Source organism: Canis aureus, chromosome 9 (assembly GCF_053574225.1).
Source record: "Canis aureus isolate CA01 chromosome 9, VMU_Caureus_v.1.0, whole genome shotgun sequence".
Taxonomy (NCBI): domain Eukaryota; kingdom Metazoa; phylum Chordata; class Mammalia; order Carnivora; family Canidae; genus Canis; species Canis aureus.
In genome coordinates this window covers 54,270,422-54,292,824 of record NC_135619.1, presented here as the reverse complement: position 1 = coordinate 54,292,824, position 22,403 = coordinate 54,270,422, and the positions used below count along the sequence as shown (strand labels likewise).

The window sequence follows — 22,403 nt, the reverse complement described above, 5'->3', positions numbered from 1 at the left end:
AAACATGCAGATGATATATATTATTGGTACCTGACAGTGAAGTATAGGGGTTAAGACCAAGGACTTCAGAGCCAGATTTGAATCTTAACCTTTCTTACTTTCTAGCTTGTGACCCTAATGAAGTTGCTAAACATTTCTGCACCTTAATTTCCCTATCTGCAAAATTTGAATAACAATAATGCCAAATTCATAGGTTGTTCTGCTGATTAAATAAGTGAATATATATAAAACTGGGCCTGCACATGGTAAAGACTTTATAAGGATTATTACTGTTATTTTTACTAATCTATAAAAACATACTGATGTGTGAGGCAACACCTAACACAATACTGACACACAGTTGGTGCTCAGTATGTGTTTGGTGATCGAATGTGGAATGTATGAATGGATCATTACTACATGTCAAATGATGAATTCAGACAATAAAGAACACAGGACTGTGAGGTGCGCCCTACATGTACAGAAAAGGTTTTTGGAGGAAAGTGAGATTTGAAATAAATCTTGGAAGATGATTTAGGATTGGAGAGATGGAGGACACTCCAGGTAACACCACCAACTCCCAGGATTACAGAGTGAATCCGTAAGGACTTTCCTACTCAACTTTTCAGAAGCACCTATGACACTGCCAAGCACATACTAGGCATGTAATACATGCTATTCAAAATAATAACGAACACATATAAACCGTTCATATAAGGAAGAAATGGAAGGTGATCTTAAGGATGAGAGTAGTAATCATTGTATTAAGGCCCTGAATTTCAAGGCTAAGGAAAATGGACTTGCTCTTACAGCTGGTGGGACACAGTGAGGGTTCATGGGCAGGGGAATGACCCAGGGAAAATGATGTTGAGGAAAATTGCTTTGGCAATGGTGCAGACAGGATAGATGAGAAGGAAAAGGGACAGAGGCAAAAAGATCAGTCACAGGCAGAGGGCCTAGATTAGAATTGTGGTGGTGGGGAGGAAAAGGAAAGAGAGGATCCAACAGGCTTTGGATGACCGATGAGATGCTTTAGGGGAGGAGTGGATAGGAGGCTGAGTAAACACTGTCAGAAAGGTGGGGTGGGAGACGAATGGGGGTTGAGAGTAATGATGAATTCTGTTTTAGGCATGATGAGTTGAGGAAACAAAAATCACTCAAGCAAAAATGTCTAAGATGCATTTTAAAATGTAAGACTAATGTCTGTGAGAACGTCAGGACAAATATCAGGATGTATTACCACCCCTTCATGGAAGAGAGGGTCTATGCCCAGGTAAGTCAATGAATCTTCCAAAAAAGGAGCTAGAGCACTGAGTCTTAACTGGAAGAGATGGGAGAGGTATTAAGGTATCTTGGAAGTTCTTCCCCGCCCCCCCGATCATATTCAACATTAAAATAACATTTTACATTCAAAAAAGAAAAAGGAACTATATGGCTTTCAAATATAGATACAGAAAATAATGCTTAAAAAATCTTAACTGAGAAGGATATAATTAGTAAGGGAAAAAAAGGAATCTATACTGCATGTGTGTTATCTGTGTGGTTGATGAGGAAGGGGGAAAAATGAAGATTGGCCTTCTCATCAACCTCAGAAACAGAGGGTCAGCCACAGCACCCCCAAGCTACACAGCCAGCCCTGGGACTAGCACCTGGCTGGATGTGGAGTTTGGCATTTATTCGGGGTATGATATTCAAGAGAAGACACAATCTGGAACAGGGGCTCATAGAAGCAAAAGGGACAACATTGTTCACAACAGTCTCACCATGGGCTCTGGATTTGAATAGATCCTCAACTAAGACTCAAAAGCCAGATCCATAAAAGTTCACCTAGTGGAGGGTAGGGAACAGGAGATGGGCTTGGATTAACCTTTGACAAACAGGATATTGAGAATTGCCAACACCAAATTCCTATGGAAGGAACTACAATGCCTTTGAAATATATATATATTCATAAAAAAGTTGAAAGCAACTGAAGTGTCTGCTAGCTGGATGTCACACCCTGACAGAGTACTATGCTGCCCTAGCTTGATCCAGGGACCATTCTGGACCCCAACATACATACATCTGATATGTATACCCTTCCCCTCACTCTTTCTAGTGCTATATTCTACCCTCCTTGTACCTATCTATCCTGTGCACAAGTTCTCAGAGTAGATACAAGAACAAGAAGAGGAAAAGATCACCAGTAGGTAAGACATACAAAACTGAAACTGCCTTAGAACAGACTGCAAATCATATGCAAATTATATGCAAAATATACGTATGGCCCTCTAAACTCTGCTACATCCTTTGGGAAAATCCCCATGGAGATAGTAGCTTTTGCAGTTTGGGAGAATGGAAATCGCTATGAAAGCAAAGTCATTTGTAAGCGGCTGTGGCCATCATGAAGCCTGTCATGAGAATGACTGATACAGAGTAAAGAACCATTTACTGAAACAGGCAAGAGGAAGATGCAGTGTTCAGGAACCAGGCCAGAAGTTGAAGGCCTTCATAATTTAAGCTAATACTGTCTCCCCCCTCAAACCTATAATATCCCACCTACCTCAGATGGTTTTCAATCCATCCTACCTCTCTTCATTTTGCCTGAGTAACTGGGAAAAGTATTTCAAGGGAAGAAGAAAGTTGTTCGTTGGGGTTAAAAAAAAAAAAAGATTCAGAAAAAAAAAAAAAGCAAGTTATCTCTGCCAAGACTTTTCTTTCATTCACTTTCAGGGTAACTTTTATCCCAGGATAAAATCCACATACATCATCTCTTTTTCCATACTGAAGAAGAGAAATTAAATGTCACTAATTGCTACAAGTGCCAAGTGCTAACGCTGAATTCTTATGAAGCTACAAGGACTTTTTAAAAGAGTAATTACATAAAATCAGAAGGTAACAGAAACATTCATCGATGTTTCTGGAGGAACTAAGGATATAGTGAAGGTGGTAAGGGGTGGGGCCGGATGAAGGGAAGCCACAAGTGACCATGACTCTAAGGTAACTGAGAATTTGGAAAAGAGAGAAGGAGAAAGAAGAAATACACATTACCATGTTAAGCATTAGAGGAAATTTGGTGAACTTGGAAAAAAGAATTGTGACAGCAGTTAATATTTGTTGACTGTTTACTGCAGACATTGTGTGGCTACGTGTCATCTCACTATGGGAAACGCATTGCTATGATTTTGATTTTACAGGTAAGGAAACCAAGGCTTAGAGCCAAAGTCACACTAATTAGTAAGGGGTGAAGTGAGGATTCTAAGCCAGCAGATGGACTCTCCAGGCTGTGACGGTAACCAAAACACAAGCTACCCTGCCTTGTTCAATTCTGGTGGAGAAAGGAGGAAATATGTTGAAGAGTATTCAGCAGCAGAAAATAGTGCCTGGATACTAATTCAACTTCATTTATGACTTTGGCCCAACAAGATATAAAGAGCACTGCAGGAAGCCCTTTTAAAAGGCTACCATCTCCCTTTCCCCAAGCCCCACACCGAGATTCTATTAAAACATGAAGCTTTTCCTTTCCAGGGCATTTCTTAGGGTTATTAAACCACCGCCCCTCATTAAAATGCAAATCTGAACATAAGACATGCTCCGGCTCCCCAGCCATGACACTGTCCTGCATGTGAGATCTTCAGAAAGCCAAACTAAATCTTCCTTCAAAGATAGGAGCAACACAGGGACTTGTGAATAAAGGAAGGATAGAGACATGAAGTCACAGGTTGAGGAAGTCTGCCACTGTGGGAAGGAGAAAGGACTTAGGAGACAGGGTAGGACAGGGGGGAGGAATATTTAAAGAGAAAAGGTGGATCTGAAAGAAGTCTCCACCTATTTTCATAACTGTGATGGAGACCAGTCCTTCCCTGGGCAATTCCCTGACCTTCATCGTGGACTCCAGTGTCCTTGTATCTATCAGGGGTTTGATAGTCACTTTCAACAGAGCCTAGGCCTAGTCAACATTTTGATCAGTGACCTGGCTAAAAGTACTTACTGGCATGTGTCTGGATATTCTGATGAACTAAAGCTGAAAAGAATAGCTAATTTGTTAGATATCAAAATCAAGGTCCAAAAGGTTCTGAACAGGCAAAGTGAGACTTAATCTTAACGGACAAATGTAAATTCTAACCCTTAAGCACAACCCCCCACTTTTCCCCAAAACCAAAAGATGACAGTAGTCCTACATCTTCTCATCACTGAATATACCAAACCTAGGGTTTTGGTTCAGAGAATGGTGCCATACGCTAGGAGGGACATTAATAAGGTAGAATGTGCCCCAAAGAGGAGAATCAGAGTGGTCAGGGGGTCCTAAAGCATGTCACATGTAGAATGGCTGCCAGAACTGCTATATATAGCCCAAACAGGAGAAAGCTAGAAAAGGACATGAGAACTCCCTTCAAGTATTTTTAAAGTTGAGCATGGAAGATAAGAGAGTAAGCACATTTGGCCAGATCAGAAGGTCAATTAATAGGGAAAGCCTCACTTGCCAGAAATGCCATAGAAGAGTCAGAGTGGGGTTTTTGGAGATAATTACCCAAAATCCATTCTAAAACAAAGGTACTTTATGAACTAAGGCCAAGGAACTATTGGGTTGAGTCATACAAAACTGATAATTGACTGCTTTTGACCTACAAAAATGACTATTTTAAATGGTTCAAACTAATACTCTGAGAGCACGACCCAGAATCAAGAAGGTAGAGACTAAACGAAGCTTCATTCAATCACCTAACAGCAGTCATGAGCTGACACATGGGACAATTACCTACTTACATATATGTTTTTGGCTTTTCTATGAGCCTTGAACAGTAATGGGGATGAACTGAATAGTTGGACTAATGACAAAGACAGCCTGTGGCTAATTCTCCAAGGCAGATCCCTACCAAGATCCCAGCTTCTGGGTTTGCCCTTTTATGGTGCCACCATGTGCCATTCTCACTGCTAAGCCCTTTGTAGGATATAACTGTACTAGCCCACTCACTGTTCGCCTCTAGATCAGCTTTGTTCTTACAGCCTGGTGGCTGGACTGAACAGAAAATATTTCTTCCAGTGTCACCCATGAATCACCAATAGCTTCTGTATGGTATAACCATGGGGTAGAGGAAAGAATGCAGCACCTTCCCAATCTATTCCACCTCTTCTGGGGGGAAGGTGGTTTGGAGTTTCCTCATGCATAAACATGATAGAAAGAAGAAAAATTGAGGTAGTCATGCTTATTACCCTAAGGGTTAAAGGATCAGTAACTGTGGCTTAGAAAAGACTCTTCCCAAAGGAGAAGTTCTTACACTCCAACTGTCATGAACTTTTCTAAAATTGTTCTTTATTCATAAATGACATGAAGCTGGAAAGGACAGCTGGTGTGCTAGATGAAAGAACCTTACCCTAAGAGATCATGGTGTGCTAGATTTTAAAAATCCAGGGCTGAATTGAACAAAATCAAAGAATGATCCCAACTAAGTCAAATAAGCATAGCACAGAAAAGGGAGAGAAATGGTTTAGCAGCAGTGTACACAAAAGAGTAAAGATTCTCAGTGACTAAGTTCAACTTAATGCTATAATTATTTAAAAAAAAAAAACAAGCAAAGGTATTTGTGCCACCATTAATAGATGTAGAAAGTCTAGGAAAAGGGAGCAGCGGGATCCCTCTATAATGAAGTGGTTGGGACATGTCCAAAATACCATTTGTGGTGTGGGCATGTTTCTTTGGAAAGGATAAAAAAAAAAGTCATTTTTCAGAAAACAATGACCTGGATGAAAGAATTTAAAACCCTTATATGAGAATGCCCAAGGAAACTGGAGATGGTTTAGCCTTTAGAAAAAGAAAGTCCTTAAAGACAAAGAGGTCCATCTTCAAACATTGGGAGTGTAATTAGATCTATTCTGTGCGTCTCCAAAGGCTGGAAGCAATACAGGTGGTAAAAGCTAGAGTGACTCAGAATAAGGAAGGCTTTGGAACACTCAGTGCTCTTAGAATGGGATGGAATAGTGAAAGGAGCAATGAGCTGCTCATCACCATAGGGGTCCAAGCCAAGTCTGAATGAACTCTTATAGAAGAGATTCAAAAATAAGGTGCACGGAGAGCCTCGACAACATTTTGGGTCCTTTCCATCCCTGAAGTGCTGTTTCTAACAACAAAGTTTTATGAGCACATACATTGTGGCAGGTAACGGGGACGCAGGCATGGGTAAATCTCTGCTCTCAAAAGGAGAAACCTCATGTCCTTCAAAAGCCCACAGTGGCCAGTGAAGGGGCTTGTGGGGGACAATACACTGCTGACTATAATGTATTATGATAATGGCTCTATAAATCCCATTACCTAAGGTGCCACTGGAGCTCAATGGGGGAATCATTCATTTCACTCTCTCTTCCACCTGCCCCCCCTCAACTTCCTGCCCTCCTTTAATGTTTATAAAGTAGAAAATAGTGATTAATAATGGAGCTTTAAGTCCCTTTACCTTCTAGATCACTTTCTTTAAAATAGTGGTTCTCTAACTTTGGTCATATCAGAATCACCTGGGGGAAATGTCTTACTTTAATGAGCCTGGATCTCCTTTATTAGTTCTCCAGGTAATTTTGATGCTTACTAAACTTTACAAACCACTGCTCTAAATCATCCAAAACCTGAATTCAAATCCCAACTCTACCTCTTTCTAGCCATGGGATTTTGAGCAAGTTAACTCTTCCATGCCTCCTTCCTGTAAAGTACCTTCTCAGGATTACTGTGACAATCACCTGCAACCATGTATGAACAGCACTTAGCACAATTCATCGAACACAGAAAGGGCTTGAAAATATGTAGTCATTATTATGTATTCAGAAGACTGGTATATCTGGGCTTTCTCTGTGCCCCACCTCTCATCTCTTGCCAATACCAGTTTTTATTCAGAAGACTGGTCATTATTCAGAGGACTGGTCATTATTCAGAAGACTGGTATATCTAGGCCTTCTTTCTACTCCACCTCCCATCTCTTGCCAATGCGTTTTCCAACAAATTGGCAGCAGTAGTAGACCACCTGCTCAGTGCAGCCTCAGAAGCTTCCCTCCAAGGTCATAGTCAACTAGGTTGCCCCACAGGGGACCCATTGTCCTCAACTCTCAGCTGTATTCCATCTCCCAACTCCTTCTGAGGCCTCACCCCACAAATTGATGAGTTTATTAAGTAAAAAAGGTCCTTACCACACCTTGCTAGGTAGATCTACAGACTGGGAGGGTCTCCAAGGCTGCCATAAACAAGCTGTGTGACTTAACTGAGTTACATGAAAGTTCTCTGTCCTCAGTTTCCCCACATGTACAAGGAGGGAATTGGTCTAGAAGAGTTTCTCTGTGAACTCACCAATGGCATTTTGAGGATACGAATCTTTGGGTGAGACTCTCCCACACATTACAATGCATTTAGCATGAATTGCTTCTTCTTAATGCCACCAATGCCAGTTTGTCACTGGAGCAATAAATACACACCACACATGTTTGGTGGGATCAGTGATGGGGACAGTACTATCCCATCAAAACTAGTTCTAATGATGTTTTCTAATTCTGACCTTGCCCTCCAGAACTGAGAAACAAACTGGGACCATAACCAGCACCCCAGTGGGTCTGCCTTGCCAGGATAGTAAAGGACATGATTTTAAAATCCTCTAAAAAAAAGGCATCAAGATCCCGTGGTCTACCTCCTTGAGTTAGCTATAGCTGGGGGCAGGCTGGGAAGCAGCTCCGTACTTACACTTATTCATCAAGAAGCGCTACAGCAGCCAAGGGGGTCTTCCCAGGCTCCAGTGGGCAACTGGCTAGAAGCTGATCATTGTTAGCCCAGCCAAGGGCCGCCTTCCAATCCAATTACACACAGCCATGGTGGATTACTTACTGCCTACATCCTCCACTGACCCAAGCCCAAGATGGGCACTGAATAAAATTCAATTACCTTCTATCTCAGGGTGAGCCCCTATACAAAAAGCAGACTTTCCTTCAGAGAAGTAATAAGAAAAACTAAGAGCTGAGTCCCAAGCATTATTTATTCATTGAGCCAGTTTTATTCTATTCCTATAATATATTGGCACCATTCTAGGCCCAGAGCACAGAAAGAGTGAACAAGAGTGTACTTTTGTGAAGTGACATTCTGATGGAACTCCCCATGAGTCATCTCCAGGGCCAGACATACCAGGGTTTGCATCCTGCTCTGCCACTTTTTACTGGGTGGAATTATGAGCTAACATCCTTGAGCCTCAATTTGTTCGTGGGTGAAATGGGTCTAATATCGTTATTAATATCTACCTTCTGATGATGTCAAAAGAATTAAATGATGCATGCAAAAACAGTACTTTAACACCTGGCTCAAAATACAAGTTCAAACAATGTCAGATGTTTTCCTTAATAAATAAGGGAGAAAAGCAAATGGGACTACTGCCCAAAAGAATAGCAAAGAAAAGACAAAATATGTTATGGTTACCACTGGAGATAGGAGCTGTAAGTCTTCGGTATAGGAGAAGGCATCTTCCTGATTGCTGTTCTCCGAGGTATCTCAGTCGGAGGCCTAATCATAGATCCCCAGAATGAAAGAAGTCTGAGAGGCCACCTAAGTCAATCCCTTCATATTAAAGAAAAGAAGCCTAAGGCTGTGAGAGGTTTCATGACTTACCCACGGCCACACAACCCCCAGAGAAAGTAGCAGAGCCAGAAGGAGGAAGAATGACAGAGGAGAAATCCCAGATATGTGTTTCAATCCTGGTACCTACCATACCTGCTTCTGACCCTGGCAAAAGGATATAACATCTTAGAACTGCAGGTTCTTCATCCACAATGGATGCCTGGGACCTCTGTAAATATGGGTCACCTTGCACCCCATACCCCTGGTGGGATTCCTTGGCCTTACTTCACAGCAGTATTGGCCAGGATCTGAGGGACCTCTTTACTGAAGGCATAATGATCAGGACAGATGGGAGAGAATGTGTGACAAGGGGAGCACAGCAGATGTCTTTTGAGGAGCTCTCCACCACAGCATTGGGAGCATGCCTCGGAAGTGTGGGAGACCAAGACAGGCAAAAGAATGTCTTGTTTTAAACTTCTCTGAGGCCACCTTCATATGTGAAGTGAAAATGCATGGAAAAGATCAAATGAGCTAACTTATAATACTAGCTAATTTATGCATGGCTTACTATATGCCAGGCACTGTTCTGAAGACTTCACTTAATCTTCACAAGAGCCCCGTGAGGTAGGTACTTACTGTCACCATTTTACAGATGAGGAAAGTAGGGCCACAAAGGCAAGGTAACTTAAACAGGTCATACTGTTCCTACTGGGAGAAAGCCAGAATGTCAACCCAGGCATCTGGGTTCTAAGTCTGTGCTCTAACCCAAGGGTGGCAAACTTCTCCTGTAAATGTCCATATGGTAAGTCTTCCCAGGCTTTGCACGCCGCACGGTCTCTGCTACAGCTACTCCACCTCACCTTCGCAAAGCAGGCAGAGACAGAGCAGAAACAAATAAGCATGCCTGTGTTCTGGTAAAACTTTATGAACACTGAAATTGAGATTTCATAAGATGTGTGCATCACAAATTATTCTTTTGACTGCTTTCAACTATTTATAATGTGAAAAGCTAACTGTAGCTGAAAGGCCGTATGAAGGCTGGCAGTGGGCTGGAGTTAGCCCTGAGCAGTAGTTAATGGAACCCTGTGCTGTCCTGAGCTGCCCTGCCTTACAGTATGTAAACTCTTAAATGGAAAGTGCTGGAACAGTGATGGTCACAAACTCACTGGTCAGAAAGTGTTCATTCCCTTTCCCTTCCCTCATCCCATTTCCCCTCCCAGCTCCTGTCAACCCAGAAAATGGACATGTTGTGCTGTGCCCAGCAGAAGAGACAACGAATGGGGCATTCATGTGGTAGAATGTATCTTCCTCAGTAGACACGGCCCTGCTGGCCCCCAAGAGGAGGAGAAGCTAGACGCTCTAGGTCAGTGTGTCTCAAGCGTTAATGTGTATACACCCGAACATCTTAGTAAAAAAGTAGATTTTGACTCAGCAGGTCTGGGGTGAGGCCTGAGATTCTGCTTTTCCAACAAGCTCCTGTGTGAGGCCAGTGTCACAGTTCTGGGGGCTCTCCTCCAAGGAGTAACTTCTAGGGCAAACCCTTTGTGTCCATCACACAAGTCAGACACAATAGTGCTGTATCCCGACTTCGGGTTCAGAGCAGCATCCCTCAGACTGGACTCCCTGGAGACAGGGCAGGGCTCAGGATAAATAATCAGGTCCCCTCTTCAAGGACAGCCCTGAGATGACTCAAACTGAAGGAGGAAGACACGGAGGGCAGAGATCAAGAGCGGGCTGAGGGAGGCTCCAGCAAAGGCCATCAGTTGCTTTGGGCAACAGCACGCTAAGGCCTCCTCTGGGCCTTGGCAGACAGCAGCCCCTCCTCCTGTGCCTGCCAAGGCTCTGATGGACCTAAGCAAGAGGCCTATTTCCTCATCGGGCCTCTGAATAACTAGGGCACTTCCACAAGGTCACAGTTATTCATTTAAATTCTAGCTCTAATCAGCAGGCAGAGCCTGAGAAATTATCCCTTCTGAAGAGAGAGACTGTCATTGGAGCACCATAAACAGCCCGTCATGGCTGGAGGGAGAAGCACTGGGGGCGGGGGGTGGGAGAAGTGAGGGGTCTTACCCCCACAGGCCCCAGAACTGTTCTCTGCCTCCTAGATCCTTCCTCTACCCCACTCTCTTCAGCACCTCCAAAGGGCTTGTTCTTCCCTTGGCAGAGAGTTCTGGCACACACAGGAACAGGGAGAGAGCTGAGGGCATGGCATGGTACAGAGGGGGCTGAGACTATCCACTCCTGGCCCCAGGCAGCACAGGGAGACCAATGACAAATCACAATGGGCCAGGGGCATGGGTTAAGTGCCTAATTGGGGTCTCCTCTGGGCCACAAATGGGTGACCTGACCTTGGAGATGCCCCATCCCCTCCCCGGGTCTCAGTTTCCTCCTCTGACAAGCAAAATAGTTGTAGTCTTTGGACAGGATACTCTTTGAGTTCCAATATGTCTCAGGACCCTACAGACTCACAATGCCCTGGTATTTGTTCCTATACTCTCTGCTCAATAAATATTTTTGTGGCCCTACCATGTGCTACGCACTGCCCAGAAAGAATACAGACACAGATCAGAAGCACCCCTGGCCCACAGTTCTGCCTTGGAAATGCCAGGGTTTCAAAGAAAAAAGAGCACAAGCATTGGAGGCAGACAGATGTGAGATCCTTGTCTTGTACTCGCATTTGGCGACTGTGGGCAGTTACTGACCCTCTCTGAGACTTTTCTCATCTGAGAGAGGATGGTAATACCTGCCTGGCAGGATCAACGTGAAGAGTTAAATCACAGCTGAGTGTCCCTCTCCTCCTTCTGGTCAGCACACCACAAATGCCTGATGCTACTTGATTATCCTAAAAACTGCCTCCTATAGACTAGGAGGAGAGGTTGTGGATCTTCCCACATGGAAGTCTGGTGAAGTATCACTGGCAGCTTTTCTCCTGGGTGTTTCTAGGACAGTCTCTCCGCACCCCCAACCCATCTCCTGGACCTTGTGGAAGGTGCTGCCTGCTGGGTCCCATCTCCAACTGCATCTTACAGCAGGTTACTTCTTACCAATATCCTCAGCATGTAAAAATAATCAATTGTCCCTCACCATCTTCCAGTGGCCGCTGGGTAAACAGTTACATTAGCTCATAAAATCCCCAATTTGTCTTCCTGTGGGGAAGGGGAAAAAAATCAGAGAACCACTAAAGGCTTCTTGTTTCAGAGCCACGATGCTGCTGGCTCCATGCTGCCTGGCCAGGGGCATAGAGAGGCGGGAGGCTGCCACTGAGCTCAGCCTGGGCCAGGCAGCTCAGGCTGCCTCCAGCTATGTCCTGGGCCACCAGTTAAGGTTCTAAACTAGTGATCTGCTTCAGGCTCAGAAACCACTAGAAAGCAATGGGTTGGGGTGGGGAGTTACAGGATTGGCAGTCAGCCCTCAACACCTCAAGGGCAGCACAAAGAGTGCAAGATTTGTAATCAGGCTAGAATTCCCTCTTGGACCAGCTACTCAATGTCTGAGTGACCTCAACACATCCTTTAACCTCCTGGCCTCAACTTCCTTAGCAGAAAAATGAGGCTCAGAGAACACACCTCAGACGGTTAAGAGAATAAGATGACATAATGACTGTAAAACTGAAATGGGGCTGCATGGGGCTAGTTACAGTTGCCATTATGTAAGGGAAGGTCACCCACTGACTTCCACCCTCTAGAAAGACAGACAGGAACCTGTGTGTCTGTGGCATTTCACTCTGCCATACTGTCTCATCCAGGACCCATAGGCGCCTTTGTGAGAAGTACAAAAAAGCGCCCCCAACCATCCCCCAAGTCAGAGGCAGCACCATGGGTGCAGGCTTGGCAAGAGGAATGCAGGCTGGATTTCAGCCCCCACTCATTCCCTCCGCCTGGAGCCCCTGTGCAGGGCACAACACACACAAGCCAATGTGGAGACCCCAAGTCACATCTCTGCCAGGAAGCAGGAGGAGGAGGTATTAAACTAAGTAGAACTTTTACAAACAAAACTTAATGTGTTAGGCTTACTACCTCACCACCTTAAAATGTTCCAGAAAGCATCATCTTAACAGAGAGGTCCTTTCCCGAGCATCTTCTAGAAATTAACAACTTCCTTTCTAACAGGTTCAATTTTCTCCCTAGTGCTCATCACCCACGCTCTCATATAATATATATAATATATACATATATGTAATATGTGTAATATGTGTGTGAATATATATAGTTCTTCAGTTCATTGTCTTCCCTCAAGTAGAATAAAAGCTCTAAGAGTATAGGGATTGTCTTCTGTTTTGTCCACTGTTTTATCCCTAGTGCCTAGAACAGTGCTTAGTACATAGTAGGTTCTCAATAAATATTTGTTGAGTAAAATATTATTAAATAGAAAATTAATTTAATGCTATCTTCCTAGGAAATCCTATGTATCAGTTCAAACATCATTTATTTTCAAAGGAATGGTGTGCACAGAGGAAAACAAAGACAGGGAAACCCTGTGTTTTAGCTGGAGATTATTATTCTTACTCTTTTATGCTATGTAATATATCATATAGATTATAGTCAGAAACCCTTCTTAAGTCTGGTTGATTCTTTTAGATAGTCAAAAAAAAAAAGGATGAATTCATTTGGAAAGAGGAGTGCTAATAATGAAAACATCACATTATCTCTAAGCAAAAATAAACACTAGTCCCATTAGGAAATATTTAGAAGACCTCCAATTGATGAGAATTTTCAGTGATGGAATTTTTAGCATGTTCCAATGGAGTGTGGGTGGGCTTTGGAGACCCAGAGTCCCAAGTTCAAATCCCAGTGCTACCTCTGATGAGCCCTACACCCTTGGGCAAATGGCTTAACCTGCCAGCCCTCAATTTCCATTATATTACAATGGATATAATAATGCCTACTCCTTGTATTGATATTATAAGAATTCAAGAACTAAACAAGAAAAAGTATGTGAAAATAGCTAAGAATGATGATATTCCCTTCTCTTTTGGTAGGGTTAATTACTCTTAACTCAAAATTCTATCCAGGTTAGAACAGTCTCCAAATCATTCTAAGTCACCTGACACTTCTTATCTATATATGATTGTATCCTCTCATATGAGCCTGTGTGTATGTGTGTATACATATGTGTGTGTGCACACATGGACACACATACGATGCTTACAATTAGAACTCTGGATGAGTATGTATTTTAACAAGAGAAATGCACAATTAGCATAAAATGGTTCTTCCATTTGTTCATTGACAAAAACCATTCTACTTCCTTTTTTCTTTTCTTTATTTCGTTGTTAATACAGTGAACATGTATTAGTTACATAACCATTTAAAAATTGCTAATTTCATTGTGGTGTGGGGAGAAAGCCATTTCTTAGAATAAAAAGAAAGAAGATTCCTTTCACCCACATATTTTCCATGCTAAGTATGTCATATCTTCAACTTTCAACCACATGAAGCTATAGAAGTAGATTTATGTATAAGGCAAAGAATAGTCTTAAATTGGAGAATTCATATCTTAAGAATATTTTTAAAAAATATTTTCCCCAAAATGCTCCTTTTCCACTTCTTTGATTCACCCGAAAATGTTAATCAGAAGGAAGTGATTTTATAACTATGGGAACCACATTCCTTTGGTTTTCAAATGGTTTGCAAAACCAATACAAACATATCAATTCAAGGCATTTCTTCTCAACCCAAATCAATGAAAATACAATGTACTTAGATCTCTGTTCTGTTTAGAGTCCCTAGAAAAAGGTCTCACTCAGAATCAAACCATGCACAATCGGACAGAGGGGAAATTCCACAGCAGCTGTGCAAACACAGGGACTTACCTGGACCTTGACTGACATCTGTGGCAGCATTTTCAAAGAGAGGGAAAGGCAGAGGAGAGAAAGGGGGAGAAAAAGGAAGAAGAGTGTTAGAAGCACACACAGTGCAACATGTCCTTGCATGACTATCATGTTCATGCAAGATCCCAAAGGTACTCAGCTTCTGAGCAGTTAGTTCTACCTTCACCCAAAAACCATCCATGCAAGCTGAGGGACCAAATTCCCTTTCCACTGTGCATGTAGCAAGAGAGGTGAGCTTCACATCTGTCCGGAAAGACATCATCCTGGAATCAGATAGGGCTCTGAAGCACGAAGCAGACTGGAATCCTGCAAGAATATTGGTTAAAATATTCTGGTTGATTTCTGCATAACACCACCCAAGCAAATCCTCCTCGCCTCCAGATACAGAACACTGGACATATCAAGCAAGTTTCCCCACAGGGAGAAAAAATAATAAACCACTCCCTTGAGGAACAAAGAAAAAGAGCCATGAGAATTAAGAGCAAGTTGCAGCATTAGTCACCATATAGGACTGAAGGACAGAAGATAACAAAACATTTATAATCCCCTCTCTCTCCAGTATTCCCAGTGACCATCCTTCATCACAGACAGCAGTGTGTATGCAGGAGATTGTGTGTGAGTAGATCATTTGCCATACAAATTGAAATTCTGCCTCCCCCTTTAATTTTTCTCCTGGCTTCTCACCCCATCATTAATGACAGCAATTGCCATTTGAAATCACTTTTGACAACTACAAATAAACATCCAGCCCTAGGAAGGTTGACATTTGAATTAAGCCAATGAACTTTCAAAAAATGAAGAATGGTTCACTCCCATCATCTTCCTGAACACAAACTCCTCCTCCTACCCTCAAATATAAGATAAAATCCTGCTGAGAAGCCAATCAAGAGCAAGCTAAACCTTTGTCAAAACCTCTAGACCCGGGATCCCTGGATGGTGCAGCTGTTTGGAGCCTGCCTTTGGCCCAGGGCGCGATCCTGGAGACCCGGGATCGAATCCCACGTCAGGCTCCCGGTGCATGGAGCCTGCTTCTCCCTCTGCCTGTGTCTCTGCGCCTCTCTCTCTCTCTCTGTGACTATCATAAATAAATAAAAATTAAAAAAAAAAAACCTCTAGACCCAAACCAAAAGGATATGCTTCAACTGAGGAGATGGAACAGGGGTTTCCTGCTTCAGGAAACCATTAGCCATTCCAGCAAACCTGGTGACTCACTTAGAATCACCAAGAATGGTAGCCCTGGGATACTCACAGACATCATCTCACCTAATTCATTTTTGGTTAAGATGGGGGATAAAAGAGGTTGAGAAACCTGCCCAAAGTCACACACTTAGTTCAGGTACAGAGACTAGATAAGACTCTAGACCTCTTGAATCCCACTCAGTTCAACATTTATTCAAAGGAAACCCAGGTCCCTCAGAGGCGTATGGGACCTAAATTCAGTTTGCAGCCTAAAGTGGACACCCTGGAGCCATGGAGGAGGTCCTCCTAGCTACCCTATGAGTGAGCCATAGGTTTTATCTACTGTGCTTCTAAGTTGCTGCAATTAGATTTGCAAAGCTTCAGCAGCTCTAGAGGAACTAGAATTCTTGCCCCAGGACAAGCCAGGCACTGACCTAAGAGAGCTGTGGCCTCACATCCATACATCCAGGAGGGGCAAATCCATAGCAACAGCTAAGCATTTCTCCAGCCCACACCATGTATTCCGCAGAAGCTGTATCTGCCCAAAGCAACTTCAAGAGAGCTCTGAATCATTTCTCAGCCACACCCCCTTTCAGATTTTCTGGTGAGTTGTTAGATTCAGGGGTGGAGTGGCAGCAAGAAGAAAAGTAGCAAAATAGAAGAGGTGGGAAGGAAAAACATTCTGTATAAATAACTAAGCAGGGCAATTAACTGTGCCTGATGGATTGCCTAGAATAGTGGTCGTTAAAATACCCTTTCATTAAACTGGATATCAAACTATTTACATGCGGTGGAGTTCAACGGTGGAATTGTCAACACCGTTGTTCATGAAAACATGCTCTTTGGAGGCACAAACACCCAAAGGAGGCAGGATACCTTGGAATCCCAAAATTCTTTCAATACTAAGTTACCCATTTGAACATTGTGTTTAGAATATTAAACTCTGGAGACAGATCTGTCTGTCAAATCTCTGCCTACTGAATGGCTGTGGGTCAATCACTAAACTTTTGAGTTGTTTTCCTCAGCTATATAATGGGGAAAAAATAGAACCTCCCTCATGGCAATGTTACAAGATTAAATACTTGTAAACCACTTAACTCAGTACAAGGCAAACACTGCATAAATGTTAGCTGTGCTGATTGTTACCATTTTGAATTACCACAGACAGAATTACCAAAAAACGTTGACCAGATGGCTCCCTGGAAACACCAAGAGCCCACAGGAATTAAGGGTGTGTGTGTGTGTGTGTGTGTGTGTGTGTGTGTGTGTGTGTGTGATTTCAGTTCAACTCTTCTACTTATGAATGAAGGTGTCTGTTCCAGCCCTCCCCTCCCTTGGGTCTTTTTCCTCCCCTCTCCTCCTCACTGGGAAGCAGGGCAAGGAGGAGTTAAAAGATTGTAGGAGAACAGGAACAGGAGTCCAAAAAATTCCATTCCCTCCTGAAGTCTTAACTGCCCTCAGTTCTAGTCCTGAGCATAAAACAAATAGCATCTCTTCTTGCCAAAGAGGGGCAACAAGAACACTAAGAAAAACCTTCTTCAGTGAGGGGTCAGGGTCCAGGCTCCATCTCTAGCTGTGTCACTGAGCTGAAGGCAGTTCTGCACATTGTGTCCAACTTGAGGAATAGAGACACATGGTGTCACCTGGCCCCCAGCCCAAGAAGCAGAGAGTAATCTGAATCTCCACGTTCAATTCTGACCAACAGAATAAAATGGCAAAGGCTGCTGGGTGTAGGGGGGAATCAGAACTTCAACCATATTCATCTCTTATACTGTCTGCCCATCCTTTACCCCTTCTTTGTGTAACAAGTCCCAGCTGTCTTCTGCAGAATCCATTCCCACCCTTAATCCATGTGGCTTGGTAAAGATGACCCCTACCCCCACCTTAGCTCCAAGTGTAGTCATGTGACTCAGGCCAGGTAATAGGAATTGGCACAAAGAGGGAGATCCACAGCTGGATTGCCAGGATTCAGGCTCTAGGTCTAGAGGCTATGTAGATGTTGGGTTAGTACCGGAAGTTTTCTGTGCTTCAGTTTTGTCATCTGTGAAATGGGCCTGATAGTAGTTCCTACCTCCTAGAGTGGTTGTGAAGAGCTTGGAATAGTAACTACATTTAGAAAGTCCTCAACATTAGCAAGTAATGTTGTCACCTTCATATGTGAGAAGACAAGGGTATTAAAAGTCTTTCCTGCGGTCACACAGTAAGGAAGGCTGACCTAGGATGCAGCTGTAGGTGTTTCTGACTCCTTGCCTTGCTGCAGTCCCACTTCCAAAGTGACCATCCCCAGAGCTCTCTCTGTCTGCACTTACTATTGGTCTGCAGGCTTGAGTCTGTGTCTGGGGGAGCAGCACTGGGCCCCAGGACTATTCAGAGGAAAGATAAATATGTAAATGTGTATACATATATCAATTTTTTAATGGAAAAGAAGGGTGGCAAATTGCAGAAGAAAAGGCAGTTGATAACCAGGTAAGATTGATTCAGGAGAGGTGGCATCCTCACCTGTACCAGCACTTCCTCTGCTCCCCCCTACTGTTTTATTTTCTCACACTGCTGGGCCTGTAGTTTTCCAGAGCACCACTGCATTTAAATCTATATTCTATTTTCTCTCCTAGAAAATAGGTCAGACCCAAGACAGAGTTCACCAGGTGGGGTCCCAAAAGGTTTGGCCGGGCCTCGCCTCCAGGAGGCTGGCTGTGCAGCCTGCCCTACACTCCCCAGAGCTTCTCCAGGGGCGTGGGTATGTGTGCAAGTAGTAAGTGGGGGGATCTCAGACTCCTCCCTTGTGAGATTATGTAGCCCAATGAAGGGGAAGGCAGGAAGGCTCCCTGGTTGAGCTGTTTTATAGACACAACAGCAGCATATGGAGGGGTCCCTCCTTTTTCCCCATGGTTAGAAGACCCAGATCTCTCCAAACTATAGGAAAAATATTTCCTTTTGAACTTTAAAATAAGTGTGCTGATCTTATGCATTCGTGGCTAATGTTATTGTCGAATATGGAATAAGCATCTAAGGGGGACTGAGTGAAGGTAGGAATGCCCTAATTTACTTCTTCCCTGGTTGTGATGCTGAAGATAGTAGGTGATGGGTGACAGCAATGGTCAAATCCTTCCTTTCCTGAGATGCTGCCCCAATCCCTGCTTTGAGCGTGGCATTCCTAATAGAGATAGCCCCAGACTGGGCCAGAATTTGTTTTCATCAGAAATTTTTTTCCCCAAGAGCAGCATGAGTGCCAGAGTTAGGGGGACAGAAGAGGGAAGTACAAGGTCACGAGAGCCAGTCCTCAGTCCCCCCACCCCCTCACCCCATCACAATAGAAGTAATTAACACTACTTGATCAGGTCCTGCCTATAGTCTGGCATATGCTAGCCCCTGGACTGAATGGTCTTTGTCAGGCATATATTAGACAGTTCCCATTTTCTTTAGGTATCAGCTCAAATATTACTTCCTCAAAAAGATCTTCCTTAGGAACCCTTCTCTACCACTTACCCTTTGTTTCCTTCCTCATGGCACTAATCACTATTTGACATCATAGGATGGGTCTTTGCTTTTATTATTTATAACCCCCTTGAAATACAAACTTCATGACAGCAGTCTTGTCTGTTTCATTCACTGCTTATATCCCCAGTGTCTAAGCTGGGTCTGTTATACAGTAAGTACTCAGCAATATGTATTGAATGGTTAATAAATCATCTCGATTGATACTGGTATCTGCATTTACACACAAGAAAAGTGGGGCTCAAAGAAATTAAGGCAAATGCCTATAGACAGAGGATCAGAGCTGGCTTTGGAGCCTGAGTCTGTCTTAATCCTCTCCTAAATTAAAAACAACTGTTTTCTCTTGTGCTGCCCTCACAATCCAGCACAGTTGTCCCCATGTGGTAACAAAGACAAAACATGGCAGCACTAGAGAAAAGAGAGCAGCTGATTTCCTGGTAATTCTGGTAAAATTCCCTGGGAAGGCTCTCACTGGTTTAGCTCAAGCCATGTGTCTGTTCCTGAGCCAATTACTGTGTCCAGCATCACATGTCAAAGGGTAATCGAGGAATAAAATGGGGTCATGTCTATATATCCCTGATACAAAGCACTAACTCATAATAAAGTTCATGTTTATCAAATATTCTCTGGGGGCTGGGCACTGTGCTAGGTGCTTTATATACTTTATCTCATTTAATTCTCACCAAAACCCTACCAGGAAGGAATGTTATTCATCCTGTTATAGAGATAAGGAAACTAAGACCCAGAGAGGAGGCTCTATCTTATTAATATATCTCATACCCAGAGTAGCTTATCCAATAAGGGTAGAGCTATCTTTCTGAATAAAAGAGCAAACCAGGACAGGTACCATCTGACCCATCAAGGTACAAATGAGGGATAGGAATATAGGGCATCTCACAGAAATGACAAAAAGGCAAAGCCCAGGGCAGAGGGAAGGGGCCAAATGCAATATGATCATAGGCGTGGCCAACCGGAGTCCTTGTACTGGGCTCATTGCTGTAAAGGGGCATGCTCTGCTGCTTCTGCAGCTATATCCCACCCCAGGATCTAAGGAGTCCACAAGGCCAACTAGATGTTCCCACCAAGAAGCAGCAACACTGGACACTAACCTCTTTGTACAGTACAATCAGGTACTCAGAATCCCTTTCCCAAATTGCCCCAAATTCACTGGGGTACATTCTCCCAAAAGCTGACCAATCCACTGATGTATATATATATATTAGTGTCAAGAAATTACCAAGGGAAAGCAATATACAGGAGCTGTGGATTTCTACAAGCTGGGGTGTCTTCACAAATGTTCACAAGGATCTTCATGATACTAGAAGTAGAGAGAAGGGAGGCTGCCCATTGGGAGGCAGATGTTCATGTCTGTTCTTGCCCCAGGCCCATAAGCATCAGGTCAGGCCTTCAACTGAGGAGTCCCCCTGACTACAACATTAGGAGAGGAAAAAAAAAAAAAGGCATGGACTGCATCTCTCCAGTGGCCTATCCTTTCTTGTCCCTGAGGAGAGTGAGCACAAAGTTCTTCCCTCTACTTCAGGAACAAATACAGAAATGATCTTGTTAGTTGAGCTAAAGCAAACTTCCAGCAGCGAAGCGGCTGGGTTTCCTGTGTTCTGGGGCGCTTTCCAGCTTTCAGTGTCTGAGCTCTTCAAACACAGGAAGAGATGTCTCTCCACAAAAGGCCAGGTGGTATTAGCTTCAGCCCCAACATAGAGCCATTTATCCGCCTTTGTAGAAGACTGAGCACTGCCCCCATGCACCACCCCCCCCACCCAAGCCCTGGTGCTGTTTGCTTTTGTTCTTTGATGCTAATAACTCCAGCTTGCAAGATGGAGCAGAGAGGTAGCTGCTGTGTCAGGTGCTAGCCAGCCTGGACGGCAGAAGCAGGGAGAGGAGTGGGCTGCAAAGCAGGAAGGAACAAGGATGGCACACCCATGGACTGGGTTATTACTGTGCCCAAATACCTTAGGGCCTCTAATATACTTGTAGTGGCTCTGGCTTGAGAAGCCAGAGCTTAACTGACAGGGGAACAAGGAGTCTAGTTGTTACACATGCAATCAAAGAACAGTTCAGACAACAGGGTTTGGTTTGGTTTAATTAATGCTTTAGGGATTCTGAGCACAGACATGGGAGTAAGGCAATCTGGGGTTTGAATCCTGACTTTACCACTAGTTATTACAAATACTTTCATCTAATTGCTTAGCTTTACCTTCCACTTTGTCCACATGAAAATAATGGCAGTGGAGTCAGTTCTGCTAGAAGCATGTGTACATTCCTACAAGTCACTACATGGTACAAAATCACACAGTAAAAACTACAAAGCTAATAGGGAAAATGAAGTTGGGGCATGACACCCCAAAAATCTCATCTGTGACCCATAACAGAAGATAGGAACCAGTTTTACATGTGATAAATGTTTAAAGGAATATATAAGCACTACAATCAGTAGAGCCCTTGAAAAATACTTGAAGTGTGCTTGTGGAAACAGGAAGCTTGTGAGTAGTTGCCAAGTAATGAGAGAAGGATGCTCTGATGTTGGACAGAGTTATAGCACCAGATGTGCATGGGTGTGGCTCACAGCACACACAACTGAAAAAGCACGCAAGCTTTTGAGGTGCATGCATTTTGTTATTTTCACACAGCCTGTTTGAGCTGGCTACAGTTTCCTGCCTTTATTTCATGTTTCTTGTGGACAAAATCATACATAATCAAAGGCAAAATTATTATGCTCAAATCATCTCCTAATATATCAATCACATTGGAACAAATTTGCATTTTCAAAACAAGCTTTCTAACAGAACTGACTGTACCTAATTTATGTGACTGTTATGAGGGTCAAATGAGATGATCCATATAAAGTGCTTAGCACAACACCAGGCACAGAGTAAATGTTCAATAAACACTGAAATTGTTACTATGAATGTCCCTGGGCTTGTTGATATACTTCTGGTAAACTGAAAGGGCCAAGTTGAACTTCTATCCAGCTGATTAAGCCTTGCAAACAAAAGGCATCTCTAGCTAAATAGGACTTCCCAGTATTTGGCCATGAGGTTGGCACCTGCAATAGGCTCCCACCCCAAAAGGCTTTAGAAAAGTCCTCATAGCAGGTGGGCAGAGCCAGGAGATAGAGCACAAAGGTCAACTTCCTAGGTCAAGAAAATGTATATCATCCTCCCCAGATGAGCATGACCTCAAGGAGAAGAGTACACACCTACATCCCAGAGAACAGCACAAAATCAGGAGACAAACTGACCTAAACGAGAGGATGTCTCTCATCTTGGTAGGTTAGAGAGGAGTGCATCACAGAAGGAAAAAGAAAAGAAATCAGTCAATCCTCATGGAAAAACGGCTGAGATACAGATA

The 22,403-nt window shown here is 43.4% G+C and overlaps 1 protein-coding gene across 19 annotated transcripts in view; it reads right to left on the bottom strand.

Annotated features, from left to right (window-relative positions):
* The window catches only part of NRXN3 (neurexin 3), a 1,534,711-nt gene that overhangs the window by 1,420,719 nt on the left and 91,589 nt on the right, over positions 1-22,403 (bottom strand). For all 19 annotated transcript variants that reach the window (XM_077910198.1, XM_077910203.1, XM_077910191.1 and 16 more), the window contains exon 3: positions 14,346-14,363. In XM_077910198.1, coding sequence (XP_077766324.1) covers positions 14,346-14,363 — 18 coding nt within the window. The remainder of the gene's footprint in view (positions 1-14,345; positions 14,364-22,403) is intronic.